The sequence below is a fragment of the Rutidosis leptorrhynchoides genome, chromosome 3, assembly GCF_046630445.1.
Source record: "Rutidosis leptorrhynchoides isolate AG116_Rl617_1_P2 chromosome 3, CSIRO_AGI_Rlap_v1, whole genome shotgun sequence".
In the NCBI taxonomy this organism is placed as follows: domain Eukaryota; kingdom Viridiplantae; phylum Streptophyta; class Magnoliopsida; order Asterales; family Asteraceae; genus Rutidosis; species Rutidosis leptorrhynchoides.
Window position 1 is genome coordinate 679617223 of NC_092335.1, and position 22798 is coordinate 679640020.

Consider the following 22798-nt stretch of genomic DNA (forward strand, 5'->3'; position numbering starts at 1 on the left):
TCCCGGACACAATAGGCACAATTCTGTGAATCGTCTTTCGTACATGGTAATATCAAATCCTTGGGTTCGTAACCCTCTAAGTTCTGTCTTGAGCTTATTGACCTCGGTTCTGGGACGGTACTTCTCGTTCATCAAGTGCTTGAATGCTGACCACGGTAGTGCGTACGCATCGTCTTGTCCCACTTGCTCTAGATAGGTATTCCACCATGTTAACGCAGAACCTGTGAAGGTATGCGTAGCGTACTTCACTTTGTCCTCTTCAGTACACTTACTTATGGCAAACACCGATTCAACCTTCTCGGTCCACCGTTTCAATCCGATCGGTCCTTCGGTTCCATCAAATTCCAAAGGTTTGCAGGCAGTGAATTCTTTGTAGGTGCATCCTACACGATTTCCTGTACTGCTAGATCCAAGGTTATTGTTGGTATGTAGCGCAGCCTGTACTGCGGCTATGTTTGAAGCTAGAAAAGTACGGAATTCCTCTTCATTCATATTCACGGTGTGTCGAGTAGTCGGTGCCATTTCCTTCAAAATAGTTAAATGGAACAAGTTAATCATACAGAATATTAAGAGTAGTTAATAGTATTTCGTAGCATAATATGAACTCATTTATAAAAGCTTTTTCTTCATATTAGCGTTTTATAAGTTTAAATTCGGGTAGTACCTACCCGTTAAGTTCATACTTAGTAGCTAATATACAATTCAACTACTACAATTCTATATGAAAAACTGATTATAATAATATTTCGCGTTCAAACTTTTATACAATATTTTACAAACTTACAATACCGCTTATTTTACATAAAGCATGAAATATAGCACACAATAACTTTGATACAAGATAGTTGTGAAGATAATTCTAGCTAGTACACAAGTCGTTCAGCAAAGGCAATAAAGACACGTAATTCATACGTCCAGAAACAAGTCATGCATTCTGGTTTTACTAGGACTACTTCCCATCCTTGGTCTTGTGGAACATAACCGTTATGGCCGTTGATAACTTATAGTCGGAAAAATAAGTTACAAGTCGTTTTTGTAAAGGTAGTCATTTCAGTCGAAAGAACGACGTCTAGATGACCATTTTAGAAAACATACTTCCACTTTGAGTTTAATCATAATTTTTGGATATAGTTTCATGTTCATAATAAAAATCATTTTCTCAGAATAACAACTTTAAAATCAAAGTTTATCATAGTTTTTAATTAACTAACCCAAAACAGCCCGCGGTGTTACTACGACGGCGTAAATCCGGTTTTGCGGTGTTTTTCGTGTTTCCAGGTTTTAAATAATTAAGTTAGCATATCATATAGATATAGAACATGTGTTTAGTTGATTTTAAAAGTCAAGTTAGAAGGATTAACTTTTGTTTGCGAACAAGTTTAGAATTAACTAAACTATGTTCTAGTGATTACAAGTTTAAACCTTCGAATAAGATAGCTTTATATGTATGAATCGAATGATGTTATGAACATCATTACTACCTTAAGTTCCTTGGATAAACCTACTGGAAAAGAGAAAAATGGATCTAGCTTCAATGGATCCTTGGATGGCTCGAAGTTCTTGAAGCAGAATCATGACACGAAAACAAGTTCAAGTAAGATCATCACTTGAAATAAGATTGTTATAGTTATAGAAATTGAACCAAAGTTTGAATATGATTATTACCTTGTATTAGAATGATAACCTACTGTAAGAAACAAAGATTTCTTGAGGTTGGATGATCACCTTACAAGATTGGAAGTGAGCTAGCAAACTTGAAAGTATTCTTGATTTTATGAAACTAGAACTTTTGGAATTTATGAAGAACACTTAGAACTTGAAGATAGAACTTGAGAGAGATCAATTAGATGAAGAAAATTGAAGAATGAAAGTGTTTGTAGGTGTTTTTGGTCGTTGGTGTATGGATTAGATATAAAGGATATGTAATTTTGTTTTCATGTAAATAAGTCATGAATGATTACTCATATTTTTGTAATTTTATGAGATATTTCATGCTAGTTGCCAAATGATGGTTCCCACATGTGTTAGGTGACTCACATGGGCTGCTAAGAGCTGATCATTGGAGTGTATATACCAATAGTACATACATCTAAAAGCTGTGTATTGTACGAGTACGAATACGGGTGCATACGAGTAGAATTGTTGATGAAACTGAACGAGGATGTAATTGTAAGCATTTTTGTTAAGTAGAAGTATTTTGATAAGTGTATTGAAGTCTTTCAAAAGTGTATAAATACATATTAAAACACTACATGTATATACATTTTAACTGAGTCGTTAAGTCATCGTTAGTCGTTACATGTAAGTGTTGTTTTGAAACCTTTAGGTTAACGATCTTGTTAAATGTTGTTAACCCAATGTTTATAATATCAAATGAGATTTTAAATTATTATATTATCATGATATTATCATGTATGAATATCTCTTAATATGATATATATACATTAAATATCTTTACAACGATAATCGTTACATATATGTCTCGTTTAAAAATCATTAAGTTAGTAGTCTTGTTTTTACTTATGTAGTTCATTGTTAATATACTTAATGATATGTTTACTTATCATAGTATCATGTTAACTATATATATATCCATATATATGTCATCATATAGTTTTTACAAGTTTTAACGTTCGTGAATCACCGGTCAACTTGGGTGGTCAATTGTCTATATGAAACATATTTCAATTAATCAAGTCTTAACAAGTTTGATTGCTTAACATGTTGGAAACATTTAATCATGTAAATGTCAATCTCAATTAATATATATAAACATGGAAAAGTTCGGGTCACTACAGTTCTTCCAAGGAATTCTTTATTCGAAATCTATCTTTATTTCTGATATCTTCAAATGATTCCTCTTCCTTGGGAATTTCTTCTTCCATGGTCTCATCATCAGTGACCACTTTCATCAACTCATCAAAAGCTTCATCAATATTGAAATACTCACTTTCACTTACCGGGGCAAACCCTGATGTATCAATTTCAAGTAGCTCCTGCAATTCATCCTCAACACAAAGATTTATAACATCAATTTGAAAACAAGAGTCATCGATGGAAGTGGGTCTTTTCATGGCTTTGTCAATATGAAAAATTATTCTCTCGTTTCCCACACCTAGACTTAATTGTTCTTTTTGGACATTAATGATAGCATCTGCGGTGTTAAGGAAAGGACGTCATAAAATGATAGGAACTTTTGTGTCCTCTTGCATTTCTAGAATAACAAAGTCGACGGGAAAGATAAGTGAGCCAACTTTAACAAGAATATCCTCGGCTATACCTATGGGAGTATCAAATGATTGATTTGCAAATCGAATACCCATCCGGGTTGGTTTCAAGTCTCCTAAGTCAAGTTTCAAATATAACGAGTAAGGCATTAGGTTAACACTTGCACCTAGGTCGGCGAGTGCATCGTACACTACCGAATCACCCATCATACATGGGATGATAAAACTACCCGGATCTCCCAATTTGGAGGTACATTTTGCTTTTTCAAGATGGCCGAACACTCCTCATGGAGGAATGTGGCAGAAACATCGTGGTATTTACCCTTCGAGGATATGAGATCTTTCAAAAACTTCCCGTAATGGGGCATACCCTTAAGAACCTCCGCGAGTGGCATGTTAATGCTGATTTGCTTGATCATATCCGCAAATTTTTGATATTGGCTCGCGAGTCTGTCTTTCTTCAATGCTTTTGGGTATGGAATAGGTGCCTTGTACACCTTCACTGGTGGTTCTTCACTTTTCTTCGATATGACCTTTGGTGGATCATTTTTCTCTTGTTCTTTTTCAACATGCTCATCTACATCAACAGGTACCTGCAAAACAGAAGGAGACAAAGGAACTTCCGGGGACTTTGGAATCTCCGGGTTAGTGGTTAAACCACTTCTAGTAGTTATAGCATTTACATGCTCATTCCTTGTTTGATTGTTACTGGGATTCACTTGAGTATTTGAGGGGAGAGCACCAGGTGGTCTCTCTGCTAGTAACTGTGAGATCCTTCCAACATCCCTTTCTAAATTCTGAATCGTAGCTTGTTGATTTTGAATTTGCTGAGTTTGAAGTTCCGCATTTTTCTCGTGTTTAACCATAAAATCTCTCAAGAGATCTTCTAAACCGGATTTCTTCTCGGGTTGTGGCTGTACACGTGCTTGTGGTTGTGGTTGATTGTGTTGGAAATTATTTTGGTAATTTCGTGGAGGTTGATTACGATTGTTTATATGATTGTAACCCGGTGGTGCATTTCTTTGATTTTGATTTGGAAAATTCCGGTTATTTTAGTAACCTGAATTTCCTCCGTGGTAATTGTTGTTTGAACTTGAAGGTCCCCCTATTTGATAACTGTTGACAGGAGGGTATTTCCGGTTCATTGCATCAACCGTCAAAAAGTCATCAAAATTCATTTCACCTTTACGCAAGTAACCTAAGAAATTTGCTTGCTCTTCCATTGTCGTTTAGTCGCAATCTCGAGTGAGATGGGGACCTTGGCATAATTCACACCCTACCCTGATAGCGTGCATTTCTTTGGTTACCTTCTCAATTTGCCTTGCTTGATTTGCAATTGAACTTTTAATGCAGCGATTTCATCGTTGCTTTCGACATTAGCAACTGTTGATGATCTAGAGAACTCCATCTCTTGATTCCAATTGTGAGAATGGGCTGCTATATCGGCAATTATTGTGTGAGCGTCTTCGGGCATTTTTTTCATGATTGATCCTCCTGCTGCAACATCTATTTCCTTTCGGGTAGCCACATTGACTCCTTTGTAGAATATTTGGACCTTTTGGAATGTATTCAACCCGTGTTGAGGACATACCCTAAGCATTTTATTGAATCGGGTCCAAGCTTCATAAAGAGTCTCGTTAGACTTTTGCTTGAAGTGATTTATATCACTTTGCAATTTTGCTGCTTTTGAAGCAGGGAAGAATTCTGATAAAAACTTGTCCATCATGTCATTCCAATCTTCAATATAACCTTCCGGTAATGAGTCTAGCCAATCTCTTGCATCATCCTTTAGGGACCATGGAAAGATTTTTAAACATGCAACTTCATCGGAGACATCTTTGATTTTGAAAAGCTTGCAAATGCTTACAAACTTACGAAGATGCTCGTTAGCATCCTCATTTGGGGCTCCACTGAATTGGCATGTATTAGTCACCATGTGGAGAAATTTCCCCTTTATTTCAAAACCATCAGTCATCGTAGGTTGAATAATCGCGTGGCCTTGTCCTGTCCTTGTTGCCTTCATTAAAGTATCCATCTTTTGATTTGTAGCAGTCATCTCTTCCTCTTCTTTAATGACTGGCTCGATGATTAGTTGAACAATTGGTTCAGAGTTAGAATCTAATGAAAGTGATTCTAAACCCTGAGCAAGAGATTCTACTTCTTGAGCTCTTAAGCGTTCGTGAAGTTCTCTTTCAGGTTCAGGATATGAAGGAATTAAATTAGAGTTGGAAGAACGTAGATTCATGCACTAATACTTATCCTACAATCACAACACCACAAACAAACCAATTGCAAAAACACAAGCTTACAATAAAAAGTAACTTTTCTAGGAATTGAATTCCTACAAAAGGATCGAATAATTCAAAGTTTATTAAAATCTTTTAACAAAACTGCTTCCCCGGCAGCGGCGCTAAAAAGTTGATGTGTCAAGACGTAACCTTTAAAATGTAGACAATATGCTTAATAATTAACACATAATACAGGCAACTAAAACCCGATCATGCAGTAACTAGCAAGTAAATTGACCAGTTCGATCCACAGGGAGAAGTTTGTTTTAAGGACTTTAAACGATTAATTATTCTAAAGAGAGAGTTTTAATTGTAGAATTGTTAAGTAACAAGCGGGAAATAAAATGAAATAAATAACAAGGATGAGAAGGCAGTGTTTACTTCAATGCTTGATAAATGATAGGGATTGTTCTTTTATAGTTAAACCCGTTATTATGTAGTTACAAGTAAATGTAAATGGCTTATATCAATCTCACAATATCTATAAACCGAGAACTATAAACTTAGTAAATTCACATAAACCTTGTCATTAGTTCTTATTTACCTATGTTTAATGAATAAGACTCTTCCTTGGTTGAATTCACATAAAACCTAGTTTACCTATTGTAAAATCTAGTTACCATTCAATTACCATCTTACACTCACATGTAGATGTCTAAATCACTAGGTGTTGAAGTACAAGCCATGAACATTGATAAACTCACATAAATCAATTCATAACTTGTATAATTGAACTAGAGTAAATGGATACTTACAACAATGGATCTATGGAAGAACATAATTGATTTAGATTGATTAGATTAATTAGACCCAACCCGGTTAAACTCACGTAAAACCTAAATTACAACAATCACTTGAGGTAAATTCATGACTATGTAGTTCTAGTACTTATTCAATTACCGATCTAAGCATATAGCAAAGTCGTCAATTAAGTATATGTTTACCCGTCTAGATTACTAAAAGTATTGAAGCATAGATTGTGTTCCTAGTGTCACATGTAGTTAACAATCTATGTAATTGAAGGAAAGTACCAAACTTGCATAACTATGGTTCTTTTGGTTGGACATGGTAATTTAATCAATCAAACATCATAGTAACTTAAATAACATTAAAAGATAGAACAATCCCAAACCATAAATCTTACGTTAAAGTAAACACACAAGGCTTTAGCCAATCATAATAATGAAGGTTACAACAATACAATCGAAACAATAGGAATTCATAATCTTATCACTAAAATAAATGAAACCGAGAGTACCTATCGTAGCGTATGATCCCTTCTCGGACTACTACTGATCTATATTGTGGTGTTTCAAATGTGTAACCAAAGCTCTTCTTAAATAGGCTCAAAAGTTAGGTAAAATGGCCAGAAATGCATCAGATGCGCCGCATCTAAAGGTGATGCGCCGCATCCCTTTATTTTTAGTGGTTTCCAGCTCGTTTTAGGACCCAGAACTGTCGACAGGACCTCAGATGCGCCGCATCTGAGTTAGATGTGCCGCATCTGGCTCAGATGCGCCGCATCTGGCACAGATGCGCCGCATTTAAAGCTGTCGGGACTATTTTGGCCTCAGATGCGCCGCATCTATAGCAGATGCGCATCATCTGGTACTGTTTACTGGTAATTTTCCAATATGATGTTGTAGAGCTCTGAGTTACGGACGTCTGGGCTCCGGATTCACCCTTTTTCGAGTTCGTATGACCGAGTTATGGCCAAAACAGTGCATGTGCGCATAATCTTCTAAAATCAGCAATATTTTCCATAAATCTTCGCTTCAACACTCACAATGGATTATACACACATTTTAACTTATTACAATACACAAGTACAACAATTACATACAAAATGATACAAAATCGGATCGAAATAACGACAACAAATATGTATAATTTTGGCGTTATCAACAACATACACACACGACATCAGGATGAGAGAACCGCTCATCTGGAACCTCTCATCTCTCACGATACATGCACAAGACATAAATGGAGAAACTCCTTCTCCTCTCATAAACATTCATGAAGGCTCGGCAAAAGTCAACCACCAACACCACCTTCATCTCCAACGAAGCGTCTCTTTACCACCCTGGATGAGAACTATCTCGACGGGTTAACACGGCCACCCGGAGTGTAAAGAGGCGGTTCCCCCACAAGATGCACTCAGGTCAGTTTTGGCTTGATCAATAATGTTATACATCAGTTTTGGCTTGATCAATAATGTTATACATCTTTTTCTTGCTTTAGTTCCTGATGATAACTTAGCAGTATATCATGTTTTTAGGCTCTTAATCGTATATGTTTTGTAAACCTAGCCATGCATGCTTAGTAAAAGTATCTCCCTATCTGTCTTATAAAGCTTTTAGGCTTTAGGATGGTTTTGTGTGTCTGCAATTTTGTATCATATATTTATAAATTTTATTATAGGTAAGCTAGAATTAAGGAAAGGTAACCCTGATTAAATGATGAACCATTCATTTTGCTGTAATCAGATAAGAAAAATTCCTTAAGGCCATTTGAATTTTCGAATTAGCTGCTCCCCTCATTTGTATCTACAAGTGAGAGGAGAGTAAAGATGATAAAAGGGAAAATAAATATGGAGCTTCGAGCTCGTATTTTGCTCTTTATCTCCATCTCTTCTCTCATTTTATATATCTCCGTCGAAGGTCTTAATATCCTCCCATCCGTAGCCCAACGAAATTCTAAGGTGGACGACGTTAATCAGTTACAAAAAAACCCGGTTTTTGATGAACCCAAAGCGGGTCTCAACCAACATAAACAAAGGAAACAAGCTATTAGAGATGAATCCGAAGCACCGGTATCGTCCAGGCCCGTTTCGTCCCCGGTTTCAAACGAAGACAAACCGGCATCTAGCCCGACCTCATTATTGGACGGAATTAGTGGGCTTATAGGCAACACTGAAAAGTCATTCGCAAACGAAGCTGAAACCGTTGCGTCTTCGATTTTAGGCCTAGGCAAAGATAAATCTAGCCCGGTTCCATCTCCATTTTTTGGGCCTGTTCCTTACTCCAACTCACCCAACTCTGGCCCGGCTCCATCTTCATTCTCAGGGCCCGTTTCTTACCCAAATCCACCTGACTCAGGCCCGGGTTCAGCCCCATCAGGGGCTGTTCCTTACCCAAGCGCGCCTTCCATCTCACCTGGCCCAGGCCCAGGCCCAGCTCCGATTGGGTTCTTTGATCATGACGTTGCATTGGCCATCGAGGCCCGAATCAAGCAAAGTCAGAGTAATGCTCAATTAGCAATGGATGAGGCTAAGAAGCTTTTAAGTGACCCAAAAATTGCTTCTTCAGAAACGGGCAAGTGTTTGAGTAAATGTGTGGATAAATACGGTACGAGTTTGAACCAATTGAACCGGGCAATTAAAGATCTTGGTGCTCGTGATGTAACATTGCTTGCGGATGATTTTGGTGCTGTGGAGACGGATATTTCCACTTGTCAAGCGTGTTTTACTGAGAACATAGGAGAAGATTCACCGTTGAAAACGTTAGAGGAGGCTACTGCCAAAGCGGCCCGCGAATGTTTAAATGTTATGGATTATGCCGCTTAAGTTTCTATACAGTATGTCATTTTATGTAGAGATATATAAAGTTTATTGGTTATTAAGCAGATTATGTGATATATGTAACTTTTTGGCAGGAAGAAACTTTACTAGCAATAATTAATTAAAGAATCACAACTTAGATGGTGCTGCCTATATGTACACATTAATTTGACTCATTTTATTTATTTTGCCAAAATAACGAATACTGATATAAAAACGAGGATGTTTTATTTTTATTTTTTACAAAAAAAAAAGGTCGTCAACCAAGAGATACCAACCGGAAACCGACAAGGCTTGCACCTAAAAAGTTACAAACACTTACTATCGATAAGTGAGCCTCGTCGTAACGCAAGCAAAAAACAACATAACCACATTTGACTTGTATTTTACTAAAAAAGGTTTGCAATCCACATATTCAGATTATGAAAACCATAACGAATTTTAACATGTGGCGCAACACCTGGTCAGCCAAAACTCTGGTGGTTTCATCCTGCAAAACTTGCTTTGATCGATTTTTCATGGTTAGCCAAAAGAGATTTGTGAGCTGAAATCCGTACAACTCTAGTGTAACCACAAAGATTTACTTACAGTAAAAAGGTTGGGGTTGGTCAATATCATTGGGTAGTGTCCATATAACACCGCTCTATGAAAAATATGAAAAGTCAGTTAAGATCAAACGAAATAGTAACTATTTTGGAAACTGCATTTTTATCACAAGGGTTTAAGTAAGAAAATTCTAAAATCATAGTAGATAATAGATAATAAATTAATAAATAAAACTAAAATAAAATGAGAGTTAATATGTATGTTGTAGGCCGATGTGAAGATTTTAGCGATGAATGAATTAACCTTGGGACTTGAGTTAGTTTTAAGTAACAGAATAATATATGTCTCCATCAATAATATCGCATCTGGAGCGTTTTCAGATAACTCCGGGGCCACATGGGACAAAACCGCTGTCACATATTTATATCTTGCCGGATTTGACCCTAAGTAAAACTTCGCTTCATCATGCTCTAAGATCTTTTCAAGCACAACGACTCCCATCTGCATATCGACGAGTTATCTTAGGTGATCCATTAACCATATAGATAAGCTTGCATATGTCTATAGCAACTGAAGACTTCACTACACGGATGGTCCCTATGGTTTGTAAATTCTTGCAAGTTTAGTCACTATATTGTGTTTTCATAATATTACACGTTTAGTCACTCACGCTAATAGACGTTAGTTTAGTATGTTTGAACTGGTCATGTGTGCTGCTCACATGATGGGTAATTTAGTCATTTACCATATAGATAAGCTTGCATATGTCTATATATATAGATGAGCATGCGTTCGATTATGTGAAGTTGACATAAATAAAAGCAACGAAAAATAAGCAGCCGTAAACTCACCGATTTTACGGCCATGCCACCCACAACAATGCAATGAAGGCACTCAGGTATCAAAACAGTATCCAAAAGATAACGAACAATCTTATAAGTGTTGGGACCAGCATCCTGTTTAAAATTGACATATAAACAATGATCACATAAGGGAGATTTGAATATATATCAAATATGGTACTCGTTATGTTATACTCCGTACATCTTTAAGTACCTTTAAAAGTGCTAGAATAACACCTAAGCTATTTTCACGCAATTTTTCAAACAGTTCATGTCGCTCGTATATGGGTATAAGTCTTCTGGGATGTGGGCTGCAACATATGTTTTAAATTTTCAGTATACATAACTTTCAACTTTATAAGAGATGTAGAGAAAATATATACCTTTTATGAGCTGCATATTCATATAAGGATGAGATGCTATGCACTGCAAAGCACCATAAGGTTATGTGAGGATAGAAATCATAAACTTGTAAGATATAGTCATCAATGATTCAATGTGAGTTTTAGCACTAAGGTACACACTTGCTTAGTTAGATATATGTTGATTTTGCTTGAGATCATATATACAGAACAAGAACAACAACAACAACAACAACGAAACCCAATACCACATGAGTGGTGTATGGGGGAGGTGAGATGTAGACAATCCTTCCCCTATCCGAGAATAAAGACAAGTCATTTCTCCACCCAGAGTGAAACACTCTCGAGAGTAGAGAAAGTCATCCCTCTCTTTATTCGACGGATAAAGAGATTGCTTCCGAGAGGACCTCCGGCCTTTAAGTAGGAAAAAGTTTTTTTTTTTTTAATAAAATAAAAAATAATAATAGACGCCATGAAAATGGTAGAATCAAATTTCCATGGGTTTTAATCCTGCATGAAATTTAATTTAAGCTCTAAAAGTCAGTCAATTCGCCAATAAATCGACGATTGTTGTCGACTCAATAGAGCCGTCGTCACATTGACCTGAATAAGGACAAGCGCATTGCAAACTCGCCTCGTTTCTTCGAAACCGAGTTCCGTAGGTGACAAAAAATCGTGTGCCAATATAACTTCCTGAAAATCAAAACAAGTTATACACTCGTATCATATCATTAGTTTATTGCTTCTTAATTGTACCATATGTTATTACATTACAAAGCTCATCTCTAAAACTTGTTAAAACAAATATCCTTTTTTATATTTTAGACGTTTAATGTAAGAAAACACACTTTATTGTAGTTAACCTTGAATATTGTAACCGGTTAACTAATCTTTCTGTTTATATTCAAGCCACTACACAAAAATCATGTCTAAACCTAGATCAGAACAACTGAACCACATAATCTCAACTTATGTAAAATAAAAAAATAAAAATAAAAACAAATCTATCCAACAAGCTAGATACCTCAACAAGTTCATATATTTCATACCTCAACAAGATACCCTTAATTTACAAACGTAGATAACTATATTCTAATTTTATAAACTCAACTTAGTGAACTTACATTTATAATAATTAACAAACTATTGATTTCAGGAAGATCATGCAATGGTATCAACTTAATGCCTACGTACACTTGGACGGATTCAAGTGAAGGACAAATGTGTATATATTGACCCGGACTTAGTTGGTTCACAAAGTGGGTCGGATATTCAACTTAAACCTAAAAAATTGTTACTCAGTAGTCTATAAATTAGTGAGTATATAGATATAGATATAGTCATATAGATATACCTTGTGTTTCAGGTACAGCTGTTTGAGTTTGAAAATTGCTTCAACTTTGGAATAACCAGTGGTGTTAAGATCTTTGATCCAATTTTCAATTTGAACGTCATCAGCTGCCTTAAAGGATTGTGATCCTACGATGTTCAAATAAGATGGACCAAACGCATTTGGTTCCCTTAAATTCAAGTTCGCCATTGTTTTTACCCATTGAAAACCTAGCTAGTACGTACGTTTCTTAATATGTACCTAAAAACTAAAATCGTTTATGTATGTGGAGAATTTTCCGTATTTATCCCGTTAAACCCTGCATCAAATTTGCAATCATCAATTATCAATCAATACTATCATTATCAATTATCAATTATCAATTATCGATATATCAACATATCAATATCTCAAATATATAAAGAAAAGCCAATGAGGCCTTGCTTCATTGGTATCCATGTTTCATGGATTCGAGAGTGACCCAGGTTCGAGTCTAACAACTAACCTTGCCTTTTAAAAAAAATATATATATATATATATATATATAAAGAAAAAAAAATGATAATCATAATTCAAAATTAAATAATAAAAGTTAATCTGAGTCCTTATTGGATTATTGGGTTTCAGGTTTCAAATGAGCTTCTTTTCAATTGGTCTTAGGAGTTGGGCTTCAGATTCTATATTGGGCTTCAGTTTGTAGATAGACGTACCTTAAATTGCGCATATGTTGTTACTAGCTTTTGGTTCTAATAGGACCTCTTGCTGTTTAATTATAGTCTAGCAAAACCCGACTTTGACTTGACGGTACTAAACAGATCGAATAACGCACGGTATCATACTATCATCAAGGTACTAGCTTAAGACCCGCGGAATCGCGGGTTTATGCAATAAAGTTGTGAAGTATAAATTTGTTTGTGTTTGATCCTGTAAGAAATTGTTAGAAACTATGTATAATAAACAATTGATGGTTGAAAACTTGAATGTCGCCTAAAGTCTATAAGTTCGCTGGATTTAAACTCCTAAGTCGTATTTCTATCAAAACTGAAGGAGTATTATTATTTTAGTGATATATGTTCGTAATGATAGATTTCACTTCAATCATCTTTTTCTAAATTGTGACTAAAATGGGTTGGGGATCTAGCGGGCTCATTCATTCTAGTTGTACTTATTACTATGTACCCCATTGTGAGTTACACTAACTGAGAAATAACCTTGTCTACGTTTGAAAAATAAGAGACTTGCTAAATCGATGATTGACATTAGTTTAACTTCAACAAACTTTTGAAGACACTTTTTGACATTTTAGGTGGTTTATAATCTTGGTTTTATCTTCATAACCATCTGCAATAGACTTCCATAATATAGGAGCCTTAGTTACACTTAGTTATAGTGTATCTCACAATTTTATATACTTTCACACTTCTCTTAATAAGGGGTAAGATAGGTTTGCGTCAAAATGAACATTTATGGTATGGCAAAATGAACCGGCAACGGGCCGAAATATATTCAGATAGTATGATATCAAAGTTTGATGTAAAAAATATACAATCTTTTCAACTCTATCACAAAATTAGTAGTAGACTTGAATTAACAGTTGCTAACTTCATTGAAAGGAACTACATAAACAATATGAAAAAAAGTTAGATTTTGAATGTCTAGGTGATCAAAAACCGGAACGTTTATAAGAATCTTATGTTACCTCAACTTGTCTTTTCAACGATTGTATGTAATTGATCATTTCATCAAGCATAAGTGCTTTTCCAGTAACCTAAATCATCAAAAAGACCACATATTAGCTACTTTTCTATATAAAACCATCAAAATACTCAAGGTTTGCATATTAAAATGTAGATAACTTTTAGCCAATTTCAGTCACTTCAAGTGATCAAAATTGACTTATTAGCATGGAAAATGATCAAAGTTGAAATTTTAACTCACCTTGTCACAATTTGGTACAAGATTTTGAGGAAGCTTCATTCTTTCACTAATTTTCTCTCTTCTAACCTAAAAATTATACACAAAGGTGGAAACTTTATTAGCACCAAAATCTTGAAATTATTCTTTTACCATAATTAAATAACTAATTAATAAAATCATTCCAAAAGCTTACTCTTACTGCTAAACTATGGCTATCAGTAGCTTGCCCTCTTCTTGCTTTAACATGAATATAATCCTTTGGTGGCTCAGGTAACTTTGTATCTTCTTCCATTTTGCCACCACTTTCTTCATCTGTTTCTTCAGTCTTTCGAATTCGAATCATCTTTGACTTTTTCTTCCTGAAAAATAAAAAGTTTCAATTTTCATCCAAATTCAAATAGAAAATTTAGTGATTCTATCTGGGTATTATGTAATTCATATGGGTTTATTACCTTTTTTGTAATTCCCTTTAAAGAACTACCTTTTCTTTTCCTGGACTTCGAATCTTTATGATTCTTGAATCCAAGTTCCCCACTTGGAATTTGCTCCGAAACACTTCATTAGAATTTGCAGCAGAGTTTGATAATTTACTCAATTTCATACTAATCTCTTCTGAATTCATGTTCTTTTCAAATCCAACCTGAAAACGATCGATTTTTTATGACGGACTACTCGAAACTCGAGGGAATTTTCCGGTACTCGGCACCAGCGAAGAATTATTAGAATTCAACACCAATTGATCACTTCTACCATTAGAACTCCTACTACCGAAACACGATGGGACTCAATTTTATATAAATAATATAAGTCATGAGTAAAAATTGTCAATAACTCAATATATAGAAGACATGTTTAAGGACCGAGGCGTCTTTTGAACCAGAGGCGAAAACTTGTGTAAGTTTTACTGACAACGGAGGAGCTGAAGACCCTAGCACAGTTTTCACACTAACCTGTAAGAAAATTAATATCAAAAAATTACAATCTGGAACCATATACCACAAGAGAAAAGATCCATAGAAATTAATCAGGCGATTGTTAAACCCAAACTGACCCGTTACCCAATTCGTGTTTCCACCGGCTCATTTTACTAACTTTAGTTATAGGGATGAACTCATTACTTTGAAAAGACTTCCAAACCAAAAGTGAAGTCAGAAATGAAACCTGTATGATGTGATGAACGATCTTTTCAGGCACCATTTTCTGCTTTAAAAGTTCACCAATTAAATATATAGTTCCTCTTAGAATGACAAAGTTTTAATGATATAGTTGGCTCCAAAATAACACAAACCTTCAACATATCAGCTGTTGTAATCCCCGAGTCAATAAGTTGACCCTTGAAAATATCAAAGTTTTCCGGAGTCAACTTGTTCAGAATAATCAAAGTCAAAAGGAGTCGTCCATAAGTTTTCAATATTCTGATACTAAACAAAACAAATAAATCATGCAATATTTAGAGTTTTAGTAGCTAACCCTTTAACCTTCTTCAAGATACGGTCCTTATCAGACATAGTCCACCTGATAACTAAACATGGGACCTCAGCTTTGACAAGAGCAGGAGCGGTCCCACCCATCTGTTCTACAATTTATAAAGTCAACTAATATAATCCAGGCTTTGACTCAAAATATCACAAAAATCGTTATAAATGAACAAATGACAACACACTTTGTCACTTTATTTAACCCTACTAAAATACTACCCATTTTGACCACATTATTTAACCCTACTAAAAGACTACCCATTTGGACACCTTATTTTACCCTACCTAAAAAAACTACCCATTTTGACACCTTACTTAACCCCACTAAAAGACTAACAATATGACTACCTTATTTAACCCTTGCTGCCTTTAATGGAAGCGTGATCACCTTAGGAAGTGCTCTAAAACTTCGGACATCCTATGCACAGTGTTATTCTGTTGCTGTACACGCACTTCCACTGATTATATTTCACAAAAGCCTAGGTACGTCATGAAGGTATCCATCTTTGTAGAGGTGTATAACTGGGTATCCATTTTTTAGCAGAAGTGAAAAGTCAACTGTTTGTCCTAAAACAGAATTTCAAGGGATTCTTACCTCCAATTTTTGAACTAACAAAGCCTTCTTCCACGCTTTGTCGATAAATAGAAAAAATGAGTTGTAGAATCCAATCACATTTTGCAAACCAATCTGCAATAATTTCAGACGTTTTAATTGATCTTTTAGTTGAGGGTAAGCTATGAACTTCAAAATCGAAAAGATTATTTAGAAAACATACCGGCTTTTCATGAAGCTCTAAAAGAGTCCCATACCCACTTATTTACATTCTGGACCATTTTCAGTTCTCGCTTAGCATCTGCAGGATGACAACAATAATCCGTTTAAAAGTATTGATGACAAACTAAAATAGTAAACACAACTAAAAACCAAACTACCACAAAAAAAACACATTTATAAAATTAACGCTAACGACCACTGTCAACATAAATAATCGCATACTACAAGTAACTATTAATAACATGGAAAAAACCAACGAAAACAAAAAAAAAAAAAAAAAAAAAACTTACCGTACAATGTTGAAATCTGATAGTATAAAGAAGCTCCAGAACCTAAAAAAGAGTACGATTCAATGATAACAATAAGCCCCAAACAGATGTTACGACTTTTGATATGTATCTGATGTTAAAATTATAGTTATAATGTCCATTCATAAAATAATACTACTAATTCTACTTAACCCATAACCTTCCAACACGCAAATATAACAAAAATCTCCATCAATATGAGCCTCTGCTCAAATAGATCGTATGTTTCTCACCGCTGAAGGTGTTTCAGGCAATCCAGAATCGCAATCCGGTCTTGTACCTGAGTGTTTGTTGGCTTATTTTATTGCAATATGCAACATTCTCACAACATCCATTTGGAGATTTGTATCTATGGGCTATCTTTTGGTTGCTCTGATAGAGGTTATCAAATATGTATTAGAGCACATAATACCTAGATATTCAAAGAAACACACACATATAGTAAAGCATAATAAAGGTTTTTACCTAGAAAATAAGAATACCGATGAAACAACGTACACATTTATTACTTCAACCATATTTACATCCATCATGAAGATTCAGACCCTGTATATTTATAGATATATATACGCAAACAATAAAAATAGATACTCACTCAAGCAAATAAGCATTAAAACATGTTCAACCCGTTTCATGTTTACCTAATACCCTTTGATCATTTACCTTACAAAACATATAGCTACATACCTCTTCGTATATTTGACTGATCAATCATCAAGCTACATACCTCTTCATCCACATCTGGTTTATCAAGTGTGATTTCTGCCAACATCTAACAACAGTTCATTATCAGAAATGAAGCGTTTGACAGCTACATATGTATTAAATGATTAAAATACAAAATTTAGGGTTTTTAATCATGTAGATAGTATCTTCAAAAATCGCTTGAAATATGGATACATCGATCTTAGATAAACGGTTTAACAAAATACATCAGACATGAAATATGTAAAACCAAATGATGGAAGCACAAATAAAACATAAAAATCGAGATTTGTCGAACTTAGTTGTGTAACAAAATACATCAGACATGAAATATGTAAAACCTAAAAATCATAGCACAACATTAGAATTACTAACCCGCGAGTAGTTACATCTGATTTATGCGATTGATTTTTCAAATCGTGGTTGTGCATACGATGGTAGTCGATTGAATGTCGTGATGCTTCTGCTACAATCGAAGGTCTTCTTGATTCCGCTACAATCGATGTTGTTAATCGATTGTAACAGGATGTGAGGCGATTTTAGATACGCGAATGGGATTGAAACTTCGCAAGAACCATCGTGTTTTGATCATGTTTTGTTTTAGGGTATAAAACTCTAATTTGTTATAAGGGTATAATCCTTGTTAGATACTGCTTTTTGAGATCGATCTTTGAAGAAGATGGAAGTAGAAGGAATGTAGGTGAGAGAGTTTTACCCTAATTTTGTGTGTATCTTTTCAAATGGAGTTTCCTGGTGTCGACTTTTTTGGCCATTATGGGAAGTCTGTGATAATGCAAATAGTTATAAGGTTATAGTTTGATGCAATGGCTATTAAGCAAGGGTAATGAATGTCATTTTTTTAATCTAATGGTCTAGATTCAAAAATGTTAAAAAAGTGAATCTTAATTTTTTTTTTTAATGTATAGTATAGATATAGATATAGATATAAATAGATAGATGTTAAATATGTTAATAAGTTAATTTTTACCTGTTGTGATGATTATTTATGTGTTCCAATACCTTTTTTATCCTTATTTAGTGTAATAAACTCGGTGCATATTTAGGATAGCCTGCTAACTTTGAGTGTTTCGTTTTAGGATAATGGAACCAGTTCATGGGTCGTCATTAAAAAGATTAAATTCTGCATCGGAAGATCGTATTAGCAGAATGCCAGATGATGTGCTGACTGATATCATGGATCATTTGCCAATAGAAGATGCGGTTAGGACTAGTATCTTGTCGAGGAACTGGAGGTATAAATGGCATAGTCTCACGCAACTTAGACTTAATCTAGGAAAGCATAGTTGTTGTATCGAGAGGAATATAAGTACAATTCTACTTAGTCTCAATGGCCCGGTAACAAATTTTGACCTCTGCGTAAAACATTACTACGTCTCGGATGTTGTGGATATTAGTAGTTGGGTTTTATTTTTGTCAAGAAAGGGAATTAAGAAGTTGACTATTTTCAACTTTTATCAAACACTTGAGTTGCCTAATCATCTCTTTTCTTGTTCGGAGTTGAAACATATGAGCTTATATAAATGTTGTTTTCATCTTCCAACAAATTTCCGTGGTTTTCCAAATCTGTTGACTTTAGATTTGTCTCATGTCGTATTTAAAAGTGGCACGTATGGGAAATTTATCAGTCAGTGTCCGTTACTAAAGAGTCTAACAATATTCGTTAGTTTCCGGACTATAGGTGAAACAATAAAACTAATGGAGATTGCAAATGTTGAACGTCTTAACGTGCTATCTTTGCCGTTTTATATGCTTGAAAATATAACGACAACGGCATGTGTGTTTCACCTTTTGGGTTATTTCCCTCAACTTCAAGAGCTTCATCTAGATTTCAGGACTTGCAAGGTAATGGTTAATTTTGTTGGATTATTTGAATTTCTTCATACATCATGTTAACTGTTTTTTTATGTACTTTTTTTTGTTAGTTTTTGGCGGATGGCGACAAAGATAAACTGTTTTTTTCACCCTCCCTCAAGGTTGTTAGTTTAAGCGTAGTAGATTTTAGCAACACTATTATGTTATCATTTATAGTTGAATTGATTTGTTGCTCCCCAAATTTGAAGACGCTTAGGATTACAGTAAGTGGAATGTGTATTATTTAATGTATCATATTGAATACTCCATCTGTCCTAATTTATTAGTCCGAGACGAAAAATACATAATTTAATAAATGTATTTTAAAAATACATAATTTATTAAATGTATTTTTTATTTACTTTACAGTTTCACTACTTGAATTTTACTTGAATTTTTGTTTTTCATGAATAAATAGGAGGGTATAAAAGAACTTTACTTCATTGTTCTTATCTATTTATGAAAATGAACTATTAATTTGGTTAAGCCTAAAAAGGAAATCAGAACTATTAAATTGTGACAGATGGAGTAACTGATAGTCTATTATTCTCATAATTAAGCTGTGAGTGCATCTGATCCGATTACTAATATATTTTGTAGGGTACATACAGTTATCAAAACCTACCACAACTTGAAAGTTGTTCGACGAAGGTAGACAACTATAGTGGAATGGTGCAGTTGAAGCTTGAGACGGTGTGGTTAGGATGTATAATGTATTAGAGGGTTAAAGTATAAAATACGTTTGATCAAGTTCCTACTTGATTGTTCTCCCTCGTTAAAGAAGATGACCATTTGTACCGACAATTCTCAAGTGTTCGACACAAAGTTATTTCAGCTTCATCGAGCCTCCCCCATCGCTGAAATAGACGTTATCTTTCTTTAGTATTTTGAAGAACATGTTCTTCTGTCTTATGTTCGGCTAGCAGCATTTATTAGCTGTACGTATGCACAACATAAGAACCCGTTGTCTTTTTTTTTCGAAAGGCAAGAATTGTATTAAACTCGAGGGGCTAAAAAGGGAGCCGGACCCATGTACACAATACAAAAATAGGACAACTTATGTAAGCACTTTGGCTTCGACTAACCATGTGTAGTTGCAAAGTTTGCAACTGTATTCAAACTATAGAAGAACCAAACAAGATGATAAATACAAACAAAGACTCAAGTGACATAAGAACTCGGGTTATGTAGCCACGTTAACCAATCAATCTTCACATTTTTGATACGCGAGGAGATCCATTCGAATGATTTAAGTTGGATTTCCATGAGCGCCCTAGGACCGTTCCAACAATTCTTCGCGAAAACTTTTTAATTTTGGTTATTCCACATGAGATAAGCGCACGTCCACTCCGTAGCTTGCCAAATTCTTGAACCTAAAAAGGACATCGCAATGTTACTCTTCCCCTGAAAGGCCTCGTTAACACTTAGATTTGACACCGGACCCAATCCCCACCACCTATATATTTTTTCCCACACATCAAGTGCATGTCGACAAAGGATAAGTGAGTGGTCGATTGTTTCAATGCCATCGTCACACACGGGACACCTCACGGAGTCTAAGTCGACTCCTCTTTTGTCGAGGTCAACCCGTGTTGGAATACGCTTCTTTAGAACTCTCCCAAAAAGACTTCCACTTTACCCGGCACCAAGTTATTTTTGATTATTTCTTGTCTCGATCTATTGTCTAACAAAGGTTTTTCCTCAATCAATTTCGCCAACTTTTTTGTAGTGAACACACCGTTGGTCGCAAGCTTCCAATGCCATACATCCATGATCCTGTCCTGTTTTGAATACAAGTTAATTAAAATTGATAAATCAGAAAGTTCATTGTTTACTCGGCCTGAGACTGCACGCTGCCACTGCCACGAAGTTGTCCACGAAGAACCTTCCCACTTAATGCGATATTGAACAGTAGCTTGAGGGAACAACTCTAAATGATAAAGTCTTTTAAAAATGTCCTTGAGTGGGACATCAGAACACCATAAATCACTCCATAAAAGTGTCATGCTTCCATCACCGATTTGTCTTGTAAAATATGCTCTAAAATTAACGCCAATCTTCTCAATGTCGCAACCTGCACGTACAATGTTTAACCACGTACTACCCTTTCCTCTCGGTCTGTTAGTACCATGAGGTACGAGTAGACCATTAGTACCATAAATACTTTTCAAAACTTTGACCCAAAGAGAATTTGACTCGACTTTGACACGCCAACACCATTTACCCAAGAGTGCAAGATTTTTCCCCATAAGAGACCCGATATTTAGCCCCCCTTTTTCATATGGCAAAAGGGAGTCTTCCCACTTGACCCACGTGATTTTTGAAACTCACCGGACCCGCCCCAAAAAAATTTCCGTCTAATTACTCTCTAATGTTTTAAGGATACTTGTAGGAGCACGAAAGAGGGAGAAGTAGTATAGCGGTAAACTATTGAGGACCGACTTTACTAGCATTAACCTTCCACCGAATGAAATCGTTTTTGTTTTCCAAACCGCGAGCCTAGAGGTGAATTTATCTATAACGGGCTTCCAACTCTCAACCCGATTCATGTTTTGCCCAATGGGTAGACCAAGGTATGTGCAAGGGAATTCACCAACTCTACAATTAACCCGATGAGCCATACGTTCTACTTCTTCTTTCTTTACACCAATACCAAAAATTTGACTCTTATGATAATTGATTTTAAGACTCGAAACTTTCTCAAAACAACTAAGTAACTTCATTAGGTTGTTAAAGTTTTGTCTACCCCATTCCCCGAGAAATAACGTGTCATCCGTATATTGTAAATGGGAAAGTGCAACCTTGTCCGAACCGATCTCTACACCTTTAAAGAGTCCACTTTGAATGGCTTTTTTGTTAAGTAAGTTAAGTCCTTCCGCCGCTATAATGAAAAGAAATGGCGACAATGGGTCACCTTGTCGGACTCCTCTTTCGAGACTAAATTCTCAAGTGAGGGATCCATTAACTAATACGGAAACGGATGCCGACTTAAAACAAGCAAGCATCCAATTTCTCCATTTGACACCAAAACCCATTTTTCCCATTATCTCCCAGAGAAATTACCAACTTAGGCTATTATTTTTATGTTGTGCATATTGTTTAGTGCATCTTATTTTTTTAATTTTTTTTTTAGGATTGATATTAGATTCGTATATAGGAAATAAGAACGTTTGAATGAGTGGATTTTGAAATCTAGTAGATTCATTTTTTATTTATTTATTATTATTTTTTTACGAGGAACCCCCCTAGCGACGAGCCATAATGGCTCCCCTCTAGTTGATAAACCCAGGGTAAACGGCAAGCCAGGCCTCCACCGCTACCGGACAAAGCATCCTCTAGTCAATCAGTCACTAAATGGAGCTCGCCCCAAGGTATTTGCCTTGAAGGGAATTGAACCCGTGACCTCTTGCTTCATTGGAAGTCCTGGTGGCCACCCAGGCTATGCCTGGATGGTTTAGTAGATTCATTTAAGTTAAATCAAATGAAGACAAAAAAAAATACATGTGGCGGGTCAATGTGTCACGATTTTTTCATAAAAAAAATACATCTTTCAAGCTCTTATTTTCATATATTTTCACATCTTTCA

At 35.4% G+C, this 22798-nt stretch overlaps 2 protein-coding genes and 1 pseudogene across 2 annotated transcripts; 1 reads left to right on the plus strand and 2 right to left on the minus strand.

Moving 5' to 3' along the window:
* Nucleotides 1-9798: 9798 nt before the first annotated feature.
* LOC139902658 (uncharacterized) lies at nucleotides 9799-12367 on the minus strand. The gene is made up of 6 exons (XM_071885263.1): nucleotides 12182-12367; nucleotides 11462-11520; nucleotides 10680-10776; nucleotides 10475-10579; nucleotides 9927-10124; nucleotides 9799-9813 (listed from the first exon to the last, which is right to left on the minus strand). The coding sequence occupies exons 1-6, from the start codon at nucleotides 12365-12367 to the stop codon at nucleotides 9799-9801; spliced, it is 660 nt and encodes a 219-aa protein (XP_071741364.1).
* A 1352-nt stretch (nucleotides 12368-13719) lies between these two features.
* Nucleotides 13720-15645, minus strand: LOC139902659 (transcription factor bHLH62-like; annotated as a pseudogene).
* A 2796-nt stretch (nucleotides 15646-18441) lies between these two features.
* LOC139902660 (F-box/FBD/LRR-repeat protein At1g13570-like) lies at nucleotides 18442-19675 on the plus strand. Its single transcript, XM_071885265.1, has 3 exons — nucleotides 18442-19203; nucleotides 19284-19436; nucleotides 19631-19675. Exons 1-3 carry the CDS (start codon nucleotides 18442-18444, stop codon nucleotides 19673-19675), a joined length of 960 nt encoding a protein of 319 aa, XP_071741366.1.
* The last annotated feature ends 3123 nt before the right edge of the window (nucleotides 19676-22798 follow it).

Bases quoted from the DNA above. Each gene is read 5' to 3' on its own strand.
- LOC139902660 (XM_071885265.1), top strand. From the start codon at position 18,442: ATGGAACCAGTTCATGGGTCGTCATTAAAAAGATTAAATTCTGCATCG. The intron at 19,204-19,283 runs GTAATGGTTAAT...TTTTTTTGTTAG, and splicing joins TAGATTTCAGGACTTGCAAG to TTTTTGGCGGATGGCGACAA. The intron at 19,437-19,630 runs GTAAGTGGAATG...ATGAATAAATAG, and splicing joins TGAAGACGCTTAGGATTACA to GAGGGTATAAAAGAACTTTA.
- LOC139902658 (XM_071885263.1), bottom strand. From the start codon at position 12,367: ATGGCGAACTTGAATTTAAGGGAACCAAATGCGTTTGGTCCATCTTAT. The intron at 11,521-12,181 runs GTATATCTATAT...TTTGATTTTCAG, and splicing joins AGCTGTACCTGAAACACAAG to GAAGTTATATTGGCACACGA. The intron at 10,125-10,474 runs GTGAGTTTACGG...GTCGATATGCAG, and splicing joins GTGGCATGGCCGTAAAATCG to ATGGGAGTCGTTGTGCTTGA.